This window comes from Myxine glutinosa, chromosome 2, assembly GCF_964187855.1.
Source record: "Myxine glutinosa chromosome 2, kmMyxGlut1.1, whole genome shotgun sequence".
NCBI lineage: Eukaryota > Metazoa > Chordata > Myxini > Myxiniformes > Myxinidae > Myxine > Myxine glutinosa.
The window spans coordinates 229,364,229-229,379,077 of record NC_136262.1 but is presented as its reverse complement, the minus strand read 5'-3'; the positions used below and the strand labels follow the sequence as shown (position 1 = coordinate 229,379,077).

The 14,849-nt window shown below is 43.8% G+C and overlaps 1 protein-coding gene across 6 annotated transcripts in view; it reads left to right on the top strand.

Moving 5' to 3' along the window:
• LOC137422152 (phospholipid-transporting ATPase ID) overlaps positions 1-14,849 on the top strand; it is a 160,859-nt gene that overhangs the window by 137,892 nt on the left and 8,118 nt on the right. For all 6 annotated transcript variants that reach the window (XM_078772335.1, XM_078772337.1, XM_078772340.1 and 3 more), the window contains exons 19-24: positions 3,253-3,364; positions 8,248-8,350; positions 10,446-10,548; positions 12,357-12,540; positions 14,291-14,514; positions 14,686-14,769. In XM_078772335.1, the coding sequence (XP_078628461.1) occupies positions 3,253-3,364; positions 8,248-8,350; positions 10,446-10,548; positions 12,357-12,540; positions 14,291-14,514; positions 14,686-14,769 (810 nt within the window). The remainder of the gene's footprint in view (positions 1-3,252; positions 3,365-8,247; positions 8,351-10,445; positions 10,549-12,356; positions 12,541-14,290; positions 14,515-14,685; positions 14,770-14,849) is intronic.

Below are 14,849 nucleotides of genomic sequence, written 5' to 3'. Positions count from 1 at the left end.
ATCTACTCATCCCAACTCTCTCTTCCTCATATGTGGTGATTTCAACTGTCATCATGCCAGTTGGCTGGGTGTGGGTACCTCTCTCACCAGCCATGGCTCCTCAGCAAAGGACTTCTGCGACTCACTGGGACTGACACAATCTGTCAATTTCCCGACCCGGATCTCAGTCAACGGAACATCTTCTCTTCTGGACTTGGTTATGACTAACTTCCCTGAAAATGTCTGCTGCTCTTCTTCTGCTCCAATCGGATCATCTGATCATGTCCTTGTTAAAGTGGACATCTCTCTGACCATCCTCAGAGAGCCTGCTCAGCGTCGGCGAGTCTGGCATTTCACTCAGGCCAACTGGCACGGTCTTCAAGCAGCCATCAATCATCTGGACTGGTCTCCCATCTCTACCACCTCTGACATCAACTCATCCTGGGAATTCTTCCAAAGTAAATTGCTCTCTCTCATGCACAGATTTATCCCATCTCATCTTCAGTTGTCATACCCTTCCTCCCGTCCATGGTACACGGAATCTTGTGGTGAGGCTGTTGCCCAGAAACAACTTGCCTTCGTCTCCTGGAAAGCAAATCCAACGGAAGGAAATCTCATTTCCTTTCACAAAGCCCGAAACAAGTGTGTGTCCACCCTCAGGAAAGCCAGGAAACAATATCTCTCCGTTCTCAAGACCGAACTCTCTTATCTGTCTCCCTCTTCCAAATCCTGGTGGCGTCTGGTCAAATCTGTTTCTGGTGTTTGTTCCCCCTCCATCCCCTCCCTTACCTCAAACGGCTACACAGCTGACTCCGCACGTGAAAAAGCTGAATGCCTCAACTCTGTGTTTGCCTCTAAATCTTGTGTCCCAAACCCATCCCTCTCTGTACCCACCATACCCAGTCGTACCCTGCTGCTCCTGGACTCCGTGTCCTTTCCTCCTGACAAGGTGGAAAAGTTTCTGTCAACCCTCGACTCTGATTCTGCAACTGGACCCGACGGCATCAGCCCACGGGTCCTAAAATCCTGCTCTGCCGCTCTATCTCACCCTCTCTCTGTTCTCTTCACCCTCTCTTTTGCTCAAGGTCAACTGCCATCTGCTTGGAAATCAGCCAACATCACCGCTTTGCACAAAAAAGGGGCAAAAACAGATCCTAGCAACTACAGACCAATCAGCCTTCTCCCAATTATCAGCAAAGTCATGGAATCCATCATTGCTTCGGATATGAAATCTTTCCTCTTCTCCAATGGCTTGATCTCTGATCATCAATTTGGTTTCAGACCAGGTCACTCTACTCTGGACATGCTGCTTCTGCTGTCTCAACAATGGATGGAGGTCCTCAATGCCAAACAGGAAATTAGAGCTGTCTCCCTCGACATATCACGTGCCTTCGACACGGTCTGGCACCCCGCTCTGCTCACCAAACTCTCCTCCTTTGGTATCCATGGAAATCTCCACGCATGGCTGGCGGACTTCCTCTCTAGTCGTCGTCAACGTGTGGCCCTGAATGGGTTTCTCTCATCTCCTCTTCCTGTTCAGGCTGGAGTTCCCCAAGGCAGTGTTCTGGGCCCCGTGCTTTTTCTGGTCTTCATCAATGATCTCTCTGACTCTCTTGAAAATACTCTATGTCTTTGCTGATGACTCCACTCTCTGCCGCTCCATTCCTCTTCCCTCAGATCGGCAGTCTGCAGCCTCCTCACTCTCTGAAGACTTGGACAAAATCACAGACTGGTCAAACAAGTGGAACATGTCTTTCAATCCTGACAAATCTCACACTCTTACTATGTCTCTCCGAAAAGATCGACTGGACAACCCTCCCATCTACTTTCTCAACAATCCTCTCCAAGAAGTTCTGTCGCTCAAGCTTTTGGGTCTCACCATCTGCCATGATCTTTCTTGGGAAAACCACATTTCCAAGCTGGCCTCCAAAGCCAGTCGCCGACTGGGCATCTTCCGTCGTGCGAAGTCCTTCCTCGGCACACCTGAGCTCCTCACCACATACAAGCCTTTCATCCGCAGCTCAATGGAATGCTGTTCTCCCCTATGGGCCGGTGCTCCTGCCTCACACCTAGCTCGGCTTCACGCTGTTGAAACCAAAGCTTTCAGAATTATTGGAATCTCCCGCGATGAAGCTATCTCTGAGGGCCTTTCACTCACTCACCGCAGGCAGGTAGGTGGTCTTTCTGTCTTCTACCGACTCCTCTCCGGCCTTGCACCCCCCAGCTCTCTCTGTGCTCTGTCCCCCAAATATTCCTACAGGTCGCACAAGATCTGCCAGCAACCCTCTGATGGTTAAACTGCCGAAATCTCGGCTCTCTGCTCACCTTCACTCTTTCATTCCTCTTTTCTCCCGCCTCTGGAACAAACTCCCTCACTCCCTTCAATCCCACTCCTCCCTCCAGGTCTTTAAAACAGCTGTTCACCACCATCTCTTATCTTCCCCTATCCAAAACCTTGATCTTTTCTACCCCCGCTAATTCACCCCAGATCCACCTTGTTTGAAATTCCAACTTCTTTCCTGGAAGTCCTGGCAGTGTCCATATGTTTTATACCTCTCCCACCGCCCCCTTCCCATGCCCCCCCCCCAAAGCCCTCGCCCTCTCTCAGATCTCTCGATGTCTCCATGTCTCTCGGTGCCTGCTCTCAAATGTTGTGTTTGTGTCCTTCCCCCTCTCTCCCCATCTTGTCTACCGCTCCCGATGTTCTAAGTTTTATGTGTCGGTTTGTCTTTCTGTGTGATTAATGTTCGCTCTTTCACGAGCTTCGATCTTGTATCCAAAAAAAAAAAAAAAAAAAAAAAACCCTACTTGTCATCTCGCCATCCACAATGGAGTGGAAGGGGTGTGAGGTAGGGAGGTAGTGGGCCAAATTTATTTTTCATCCATGAGTGTCCCGAGCATATGTGCAAAATGTGAGGGGTATTGGCCAAGCAGTTTCCGATCTTGACGTTCCAAGCTATATTCAGCTCAAAATTAAACATTAATACCCAAAACAATAAATGTGCGGGCTTTTTGGGCCAAATGGCCTTCTCCTGCATTGACGTTTCTTGTAAGGGAACTTGTATTAACCATGACTTCTTGGAAGATAAACATAATGTCATGAGTCAGCACTTCCCTTGAGTGCATTCTAGATATTATTGTTGTTTTTGATCCAAAATGAAATGTGGAAAAAATGATACTTAATAAGCTTCAATTGTAAATTTCTCGAGTGAAAATAACCTTACAACATGCGAGCATTACTGGTGCTCATTGACATTTGATGGTGTGACACAGCTGCTCGGTGCAACAGCGATCGAGGACAAGCTGCAGGATGGAGTGCCTGATGCCATTGCAGACCTCGCCAGGGCTGATATCAAGCTTTGGGTGCTCACAGGAGACAAACAAGGTACACGTGCATCCACATGAACACACCGACCCAGCCCACAACCAGCATTTTGTAGCATAGTTAATGTGCAAGGTCGAATCAAGAAGTTCTGGGACTAAATTTATTTTAGGGAAATGAAGTACACTGTAGAGATATTAAAGAAATGATATTGTGGGCAACACTTGCTGACATCAAACCTCTGGCAGGAAGCCACAATATTGCTTCAGTCTTGAGTGATCCACTGTTTTGTGCAGATGTTTTTTTTGATGTATGGTAAAATGTCTTGAGGGAGGAACGTGTATGCATCAAATTCTGTGGGAAATTTGGTAAAACAGCCATGAAAACCTATGAAATATTAAAAACTGCATTTGAGGATGAAGTTCTCAGCCGTTCGAAAACATTCAAGTGGTTTGCTCATTTTCATAGTGGCCAAACTTCCATCGATGATGATCCATGCCTCAATCGTCCATCAACGTCGCACAGTGAGGAAGCAATCATGTCCGTGATACGATTCCTGTTAACGGACGAATGATGACGGCACATCTCCTATGGCACATGCCAACTGATTATGGCTCAAGATTTGGGAATGAAGTGGGTCTCGGCAAAGTTCGTCCTGTGGGTTCTCACTCCGGAACAGAAGGAACAGATCTTCTTACACTATCTAAGCAACTCATTGATAACTTCCTGCCCAGCATCATTAGAGGTGACAAGACTTGCGTTTCTGGCCACGACCTGGAGACTAAGCATCAGTCATCTCAGTGGACGGTCCCGTTGTCACCACGCCGAAAGAAATCAAAGCAGGTGCACTCAAATGTAAAGATGATGTTGATTGTGTTTTTGTTTGCCAGGCAAGGTGTTGTGCACCATCGTTCTGTTCCACAAGGTCAGATGGTGAATCTGTGGTTTTATTTAGCCGTTCTGAAATGCCTAAGAGACGCAGTTCGACGGGAGCGGCCTGAAAATGAGAGTCGGTTTGTGGAAGTTGCATCACGACAATGCGCCGACACGTTCAGCGCTCTCCACATGAAATTTTTTGGCCAAGCACAACATTCCCCTGGCTCCCCACCCACCATGCGCGTATTCACCAGATTTGGCACCAAATGGCTTCTTTCTGTTCCAAAGACTGAAATTCACCTTGAAATGAAAGATTTATCGGGATGTGCCAATCATCATCGAAAATGCGACCCAGGAACTGAAAGCTGTCACAAAAGAAGAGTACCACAGATGCTTCAAAAATGGCAGGACCGTGGGAATCATTGTGTTCAATCAGGAGACTACTTTGAAGGAGATTCATTTGATTAACTGTATTGTCCTAATACAGATTAACTGTATTAAGTTCCCGGAACTTTTTGATCACACCTCATGTATTTTATATTTTATAATATTGTTCAATCGTTGAAGAAATCGTGATAAAATGAAGCTGCTCAAGTGCACTTTCCGACAGCGACAATTAGTAATGGTCCTATAAATAAGTTTATCGTATATCATATGGAATCAACATAGGGGCAAAAGCCCTGGTGCTGACCAGGTAGAATAAACAATATACTGTACCAACTAAGGGTATTTTAAACCAATTTCAATGGTTTCTAGAAGACAGGGCAGCATGTAGAATCTCACGAACATAATCATAATACCTTAAACAAACAAACAAAATACCTATTTTGGGGGCCAACCCCCCAACCCCACCCTCCCCCAACCCTCCAACCCCACCCTCCCCCAACCTCATATACCTCATCAGACCCCAATTTTTCTAATGCCTTGAACAAACATTGGTACATCACAGATGATGAAGGTTGTGGTGAAGTTTCATCGAAATTGCATGACTGTGTAGTTTCTGCAAAGAAAGCAAATACCTATTTTGGGGGTCAAACCCGGATCCACTTTGACCCCGGTAAACCCCCTTAGACCCTGATTTTTTTGTCCCCTGTCGCACCGCGGAGCGAAAGGGGGACTATGGTTTTCCCGTCCGTCCGTCCGTGCGTGCGGACGTGCGTGCGGGCGTGCGTGCGTAAGCGAAGGACCGCATTCGAATTTGGTGTGTGGGTGCAACCCACGTCAAAATCCAAGATGGCCACCGCCATGTATGTCTGAACTTTGTGAGCAGAATATCTTGAAAAATAAGCGAAGTACCAACTTCTAATCTGGTGTGTGGGTGTATCTAGGCATAAGGAAGAACCCTATTGAAAATAGGGTCGCCACGTCAAAATCCAATATGGCCGCCGCCATATATGTCTGAACCTTGTGAGCTGAATATCTTGAAAAATAAGCGAAGTACCAACTTCTAATCTGGTGTGTGGGTGTATCAAGGCACACGGAAGAAAGATATTGAAAATTGGGTCGCCACGTCAAAATCCAAGATGGCCACCACCATATATATGTCTGAACCTTGTGAGCGAAATATCTTGAAAAATAAGCAAAGTACCAACTTCTAATCTGGCGTGTCGGTGTATCTCGGCATAAGGAAGAACCCTGTTGAAAATTGGGTCGCCACGTCAAAATCCAAGATGGCCGCCGCCATGTATGTCTGAACCTTGTGAGTGGAATATCTTGAAAAATAAGCGATGTACCAACTTCTAATCTGGTGGTTGAGTGTATCTAGGCATAAGGAAGAACCCTATTGAAAATTGGGTCGCCACGTCAAAATCCAAGATGGCCACCACCATATATATGTCTGAACCTTGTGAACGAAATATCTTGAAAAATAAGCGAAGTACCAACTTCTAATCTCGTGTGTGGGTGTATCTAGGCATAAGGAAGAACGCTATTGAAAATTGGGTTGCCACGTCAAAATCTAAGATGGCCGCCTCCATGTATGTCTGAACCTTGAGCGAAATATCATATCATAGCATGTTTTCTGCGTCTTCCACTTTGTCAACTCACATCACTTCCCCGACGGGGGACCTAGGCTTAACGCTTGTTTTTTTTATTGCCGTGAACAAACTTTAGTCAACGCAACAAATATCATTTGTTCCAAGTTTGGTCACAATCTCTTCAGCTGTTTCGGAGAAGACGTTGCAAATGTTGACGGACGGACGGACGGACGGACGGACGGACGGACGGACTGGCAGATGGACGATGCACCATCGCATAAGATCCCCTGAACTTGGATCCAGGTGAGCTAAAAATGAGGAAAAACAAAACAAAAGATTTTTGGATATTCCTTTATGATGTTGACAAAGTGTTCACCAATTATTTCTGGAACCAATTTCAGTATTGGTCTTTTAAAGATTGACTTTGTTCGTTACAATTACTTGGAAATGTTACCAGACATGTTGTTTTCCATTTTTAACTCACGGATATCCCTGTCGATGATTGGTGATGTGATGGAATGTCATTTGATAGGATTGGTGGACCATAGAACAATAACAACTGCAATCCCATAACAGTTGGGCTTGAAGCGTCACCCACAAGAATGTCATGACGTCATCTGGCACAAAATGCTTCGAAAAGAGTCTACTTTTGATTGAATTGAACAGAATATAAAAACTTGGAAGTAAATATAGATGTCATAACCACAATTGTAAGACACAAGAAAAACCCGCTCCTGACATGAGCGTAAAACCCGCTCCCTCTAGCATGGGTTGGTGAAGCACTTGCACTATGCCACATGCACAATGCAAAATTGCAAGTCATTTCCACAGCTGACTTGTAATAACCTCACCCACCTCCACTGGGTGGTGGTACATGATATACATTTACATAGAGAATGAGCATCATCCCCCACTTCTCGAACCGCTGTCACTACTTTTTTTTTTTGCATCCAAAAACATTCCCAGGCACGCCACAAGTACAACCACTAAATTTTGACTCTTTCCGTTCAGCGGTTTAGGAATGTATACAAGTCAAACAAACAAACACAAGTGCATTCATATGCCGAACCTATTTTATAAAGCAGGAGTGTCTGTTTGTCTTTCGTCCCCGGACTACTCCATCAGTTTGCTCCGCCAAACTTTCTGTGGAAACTTTTGGGGTCTCAGTGGGTGTCCTAAGGTGGGTTGGATGTTTCATTAAATTTCTCAATGCAATTATGATTTTGATTTTCTATCCGTCTGAAGTGTTACGTATCCACCCTTGCTCACCGGCAGATCCATCTGTGTTGGTTATCATGTTAGAACCGCATTTATATTTGTTTACCTCACGAGTGTTTCTAACATTGTACGAGTATTTTGTTATATTAATGGTGTAGTTATTATTTATGATTGGAATTATGCTGTTGGAATGAAAATATAGAAAGAGGTTGAGTTTAAAGGAGAATAAGGAAATGGTGTGAGGGTTTCTTCCCGTTACATTTGTGGATTTGCCATTTGTAGTTTCACCATTGACAGCATGTAGAAACATTCAGCTGCAGTGAGTTGTATTTGCCCAAGTCCTTCAGGAACCAGTTGTCCATGCCTGGCATTCGACTGAAGGTGGCAGCGGAATGTGGAATTTATTGGTTCATGGTTTAGCATTTGCCATTCTGCATTGTCTGTTTGCATTTAATTTGGGCTCCTTCCTGTGCATAGCACAGGTACCTCATGAGTTATTTATATAGTGTAATGCATACAGAGTTTGGTAATTATGAGTGAAAAGGTGAGAGCGGAGATTGCAATCATGACAGAAAAGTTAGACACCGTTGTATAATTTATGTTGATATACATTCTGTACACATCCTTGCCTGTGCTCTTTATAGCATTATCTTCTATAAAGGCATTGCATGCACCCCCTTAATTAAATTTATCAGGCTTGATGAATATTTTCTGTGTAATTTATTAAATGCATTTTAACCACGTAACATTTCTGAAGCATTTCGAGGTACATTTGAGGTTTTTCAGTTGTTTTGCTGAACATTTAGGTTTCTGTATGCACACATTTGCTTGCCATCTGCTATTGTATCAAAGTCCATTTGTTTTGTTGTGTTGCAGAAACCGCTGTGAACATTGGCTACTCATGCAACATGCTTCGGGATGACATGGAGATGTTCATTGTTTCTGGCCACTCGGAACAGGAAGTACATGCAGAGATCGAGTAAGCAGTTTTAAAATATCAAGACCAAATACAAATTCTTACATACTGTCGTGTCGCCCAGCAATTAAGACCACTGGGTGACGAATGACCGATTGTTTTTACTCCCGAGGCAAACTCCGAATTATTGGCGGTTATTTTTATGGCGCGCGCGGGAATGGGGGCAGCGAGGTGCTTACCTGAACAGAGGCCACATGGGTTTATTGACGAACTCACAAACAAAGAAACACAACACAACAAATGAAAAATGTCACAATAAATAATTTAATGAAAGTAAATGTAATGCGAAAGTGGTGAAATAAAGGTTAAAGTAAAGACTAATTCCCTACGGCGAGGATCCTCCAGTTAGACTCAAATACATACACAAGGGGAACAAATAAAATAAAATAAATTCCCTTTAGCTGGTCGGCACTCAGCTTTGGTCCAAAATGCTTCTCGGAGCTTGATGGTCGCTGCAGCCGGTGTAGCGACTTACGAGCGAAGCGCTCAAACAATGGCGACAAAAACCGCGCGTCAAACGCCCAGGCGTGAGCAAGCAGCCAAGACGGCCACCTTTCGCTCTCCACTGTCAAGTTCCACGCAGAACCCAGCTCCTTGATGAGCTCACATGTTGCCCGCCTCTGTCGAGATGCTGCCAGCGCAGCAAAAGCCTCACACTCTTTCAAAAGCACACACAAATCCCAGCATACCAAACACACCAACAATGGTGAGCTTCTTGTTCGTACTCAGAAACCAAGCAGATCAGAGACAAAAGTGACTGAGAGAGTGACTCTTCTTCTTCCCTCCCTCTCCTCCAAAGTGCACAAACTGGATGACCCAGCCGAACAAACAATGGCTAGCATCCTATTCAAACACACGAGCAAAATCACACCAGCACGAACAAAGAAAAAATGGCACAGCATTCTTGTCCATGCAAAAGACAGAGCCTACCAGATAGCAAAGACTAAAGCAACTCGAGAGTGACTCTTCTTCCTCTTTCTCTAAGCCTCTCGATGACGTAATACTGTCCAATCGCCAAGCTCCACTGAATCACCCCATGTCTCCTTGACCAATCACGAAGCTCGGGGCATGACATGCCGTTTACAATCCTTTGGAGACGGGGTTTAGTTGCCGAACTGCTCTGCCTGCTTGCAGGGAACGGTTGTTGTTATTGTTGTTGTCTGGATGGTTTTATGGCAGGCCTTGTTTTAATTGTAAAAACGTAGGGAAAAACCACCGAGGGCAATCACATACTGGTGGAAAACGAATCTTAACCCCTATCTAATTAACATAGCCTTCACCCCTCACATATAACCTTAAGCTCCAGTTTCCCTACTTAATACATCATGATGTCTCCTACTCGTACACGGTCCATGCTCTACCTATACAATCCTGCCTTCACTTTGGTATTCCATCATCTACCCCCCACAAATGTAACAATATTTTTGAAACTTGAGTGCACCAACTTCATATATGAATGTTGAATATCTCACAAAATCCATTGCAAACAATAGCATTTTAGACTGGTACATTTATTCTGATGCACCATACTTTGCTACAGAGCGCTGATGCTGCTGAAGCAGTTTCTTGGCAAGGGTTATATTAGCTGATTTGGCATTGCCTTCCCAGCAGTAGTTAGTGCAGAAATTTGGAATTGGACATGGTGCCAGCGATAGCTCGCATCTTCTTCATGAAAGACATAGTGGAATCTTTAACGTCCACCAACTAATGCCGGCAGAGGGGACGCCCAGCTTAACGTCCATCGGAGGGACAGCACACATATTGATTAAACACTGGGATGACGGTTTATATCTGGTTCTGGATTCAAACCCAGGCTACACAGCTTAAAAGATGAGTGTGTGCATTCCTCCGAGTCATCCTGCCAGCCTTTAATATCATAAAGATTCCTAATTTGGCCTCTGGATGAGCCCAATTTATGTCATCGAAGTCTAATTTGCAGCTGTCTTTATATTATGTGTGCAAAAATGGCATAAGTCCATGATATAATATTGCACCCTGTGGGATGGAACTTTCTTTACTCACACATTTGTTTAACCGATGCAAGCAGCCAAATATTGTTGTGATGAAATGAGGAACTTGCTTGCCATTGCTTGCACAGGAATGCCCAGAAGAAGATCAACGAGGTTGAACAGTTTGAAACCGTTCCGGGCAAGACTAAACCCACTGCAGAATACGCTCTAGTCATCAACGGGCATAGTCTGGTGAGATGTACATTGCATGTTTTGAGATAACACAGCTATAGATGTTGGGTTCCATACGATGTACGTGTGCAATTCTTCTCCATTTCCTTAATTTAATTTGCTCCGTGATGTTTTTTTCCCTTCCAGTCCTTGCTCACTTAATCTGGCCAGGAGATTCGCAAAATAAATTGTAACTATAAATTATCTTTAGTATATCATTAATCCTATACAAGTAGATAATTCGAGAATAAATGCTATGGCTTTTAAATGCTTATGACAATTCACTCTATAGTGGTTTTAAAACTTATCATTTTGTACACATTTGAATGGGCAGTCATTTTGTCCCTTGCCATCCCTACAACAACAACAACAACAACTCCTACATGTGGAGTATTATCATACTCCATGCTATTTTGAAGTTGTATTTGTATTCCAGTAGATATTTGATTGGAAAATGTAACTGGAGCTCAATTTTAATTCTAAAAGTAATATACTTACCTAGTTTATGACTATCCAACCATTTTAATTTGCAATACTACACACTTGCTGTTAAGCCCAGAGTGGAAGACTGAACAAAACCGGTGTCTATATCGGTAAAACCTTCACTGAAGATCCACAAGTCCACCTCTGTTGAAAGTTTATATCACTTGAACCTCCAGGGATGAAAGCGTTAATCGAATGGCAAAAGCAGTAATAACTTGAGATCATGAGATATAAATTGTTGAGGTTATGCGCACAGCACCGGGTGCATTTTTAAGCTTTATATTGACTTTTTATGGTTTATAATGTTATTGGCTTTGACCATTTGTGTGATTGATTCTTACTTCATCATTTAATATTTAATAATGCAGATTTTCAGTGTGAACTGTGGAGATGACGTTTGAAAAAGCAGGTATTTTAGATTAAGTAATCGTAATCAGATGACTAAATCAGTTGGCCTTCAAATATGCTGTCCATCACCACCTCATGCGCTCACCCATGCACATCCAAGACGTATTCCACACAAGCTGATTGTTTACCCCAGGCCATTGTTACCGATCGGTTATTCCTCCTTGCTTATGTCAATGTCTGCATGTAGTTAGCATGTCCCTCATGCAGCAGAAGACAGTGTTTTGCAATCAATTGAGACGAATGCAGTCAATCTTTATTATGACAATGTGGAGAAGATGAGTTAATAATTTAGTCAAAAGGTCAAAGGTCAATGTCATGAAATCAGTTTTCATCCAATTGACCTGAAATTTTAAGAATCTGCAATTTAGGTCACTGAATTGGTTCACCAATCAAAAGCTAGAAGCCAATTGTTTATTAGATCAAAGGGTCAAAGGTCAAGGTTGCATAAACGTTAATTTTCATCCGATTGACTTGAAATTTGAACCAAATTTCCATATTGCATCAATGAATTGGTTTTGCAAATTTGAGCAGGGTTTGCTTATTGGGACACTGAAGCCTATTGCGTTTGAGATCAAAAGGTCAAGGTCGCCTAAAATAATCATTTATTTTAGCTGTTTTCTTCCTGTTTAGCATACGGAAGAAGAAGTCTGAATACAAAGCGGATGTGGACAGGCTTTGCATTTTCAGATGCTTTCTAGTTTGTTAATGTAGCTCCTCCTATGAGCCGAGAGCCCTCTACAAAAAAGTAAAATGCATAAAGCAACAAATATCCAAAATGAAATAACCCTGAAGCATTCGGCAGTCAGATACGATAAGAGGTCCCTGCTCTGAAGAGCTTGCATTAATTCTAAGGGCAGTGAAATATCACTGATTCATTATGGTCCTGAACATTAACCATTTATGGCTGTCCATGATGCGTTATGTTTGTATTCCCACAGGCCTTTGCTCTGCAGAAAACGATGGAGATGCAGTTCCTGGAGTTGGCATGCCTGTGCAAAGCCGTCATCTGTTGTCGTGTGACACCACTACAGAAAGCCCAGGTGGTGGACCTGGTGAAACAGAACAAGAAGTCTATAACACTTGCCATTGGAGATGGAGCCAATGATGTGAACATGATTAAAAGTGAGTGTAAAACCATGTGGGTACAGTGGCTGAGTAGCAAGGACACTGGACTGGCACCTGAGCTAGAGGTTATGGGTTCCAAAATGACTAAAAATTGAACTGTATTATTTATTTATTGTTGTATTAAGCTTTAAGAACCAGAGTTACAACCATGAGAATTATCCTGTCACTGTCAGATTGCCAATAAAAAACCCAGTTGGCTAATTAATGATGTGGCACCAGTCCACAGTTTGTGATCAACTTATAATACACTGCATGACCAAAAGTATGCGGACACCCCTTCAAATTGGTGGATTCGGCTGTTTCAGCCACAACGTTGCTGACAGGTATATATATTCAAGCACCCAGCCATACAATCTCAATAGACAAACATTGGCAGTAGAATGGGCCATACTGAAGAGCTCAGTGACTTTCAACGTGGCACCATCATAGGATGCCACCTTTCCAACAAGTCAGTTCGTCAAATTTCTGCCCTGCTAGAGCTGCCCCGTTCAACTGTAAGTGCTGTTATTGTGAAGTGGAAACGTCTAGGAGCAACAACAGCTCAGCCGCGAAGTGGTAGGCCACACAAGCTCAGAGAACTGGACCGCCGAGTGCTGAAGCACGTAGTGCGTAAAAATCGTCTGTCCTTCATTGCAACACTCACTACCGAGTTCCAAACGGCCTCTGGAAGCAACGTCAGCACAACAACTGTTCGTCGGGAGATTCATGAAATGGGTTTCCATGGCCGAACAGCCACATACAAGCCTAAGATCATCATGCGCAATGCCAAACGTTGGCTCGAGTGGTGTAAAGCTCGCTGCCATTGGACTCTTGAGCAGTGGAAATGCTTTCTCTGGAGTAATGAATCACGCTTCACTATCTGGCAGTCCAACGGACTAATCTGGGTTTGGCGGATGCCAGGAGAACTCTACCTACCCGAATGCATAGTGCCAACTGTAAAGTTTGGTGTAGGAGGAATAATGGTCTGAGGCTGTTTTTCATGGTTCGGGTTCTGCCCCTTAGTTCCAGTGAAGGGAAATCTTAACGCTACAGCATGCAATGACATTCTAGACGATTGTGTGCTTCCAACTTTGTGACAACAGTTTGGGGAAGGCCCTTTCCTGTTTCAGCATGACAGTGCACCCGTGCACAAAGCGAGGTCCATACAGAAATGGTTTGTCGAGATCGGTGTGGAAGAACTTGACTGGCCTGCACAAAGCCCTGACCCCAACCCCATCAAACACCTTTGGGATAAATTGGAACGCCGACTGCGAGCTAGGCCTAATCACCCAACATCAGTGCCCGACCTCACTAATGCTCTTATGGCTGAATGGAAGTGAATCCCAAAAGCAATGTTCCAACATCCAGTGGAAAGCCTTCCCAGAAGTGTGGAGGCTGTTATAGCAGTAAATGGGGTGGGGAGAGGGGAGTTGGGGGGGGGGGGGGACCAACTCCATATTCATGCCCATGATTTTGGAATGATGTTCGGGTGTCCAAATACTTTTGGTCATGTAGTGTACCTTCAGGAACCATATATAATGAGTACAAAATTTCACCTCCAAATGGGCATTGCCTACATATCCACCACGAAATAAATAAATAAATAAACGTTGAAACTTTTACAAAGTTCTGCATCAGTGTCATTTTTTTCTTCAGATGCAATTAAATGTCTAATAAAAGATTTTTAAAAACATTTGTCAACTCAGAAAGAATAAAATAATACGTTTAAGGGTCGTTGTCTCAAGTGGCATTTATCTTGCATTCCCAGCGGCGCATATCGGTGTTGGTATCAGCGGGCAGGAGGGCAGGCAGGCAGTACTGGCGAGCGATTTCTCCTTTGGCCAGTTTCGTTACCTCCGGCGGCTTCTTCTCGTGCATGGTCGTTGGTCTTACCTGCGCATGTGCAAGTTCCTTTGTTACTTTTTCTACAAGAACTTTGCTTTCACTCTCGTACACTTCTGGTTTGCCTTCTTCTGTGGCTTTTCAGCCCAGGCAAGTACAATTGTTGTTGTATATGTGATGGCACCGCATTGATGGAAAATTGAATACTTTGATCATGAACAATAACAACAGACGGCAGTTGTTGTTTATTTACTGTTTAAAGGCATAATAAAGGATGTTTCATAAATGTGCTCTGATGACCGGTTCTTATACTCTGCACAGACAGTTTATGACCAATGGTTCATCACGCTCTACAACATTGTATACACTTCCTTGCCAGTGCTTGCTATGGGATGTTTTGACCAGGTAAGGAACAACGAGGTGGTCAGTAATTACCATGTATGCATGGGGAAATGTAATATGGCTTGGGAAAAATGCTTTCATAT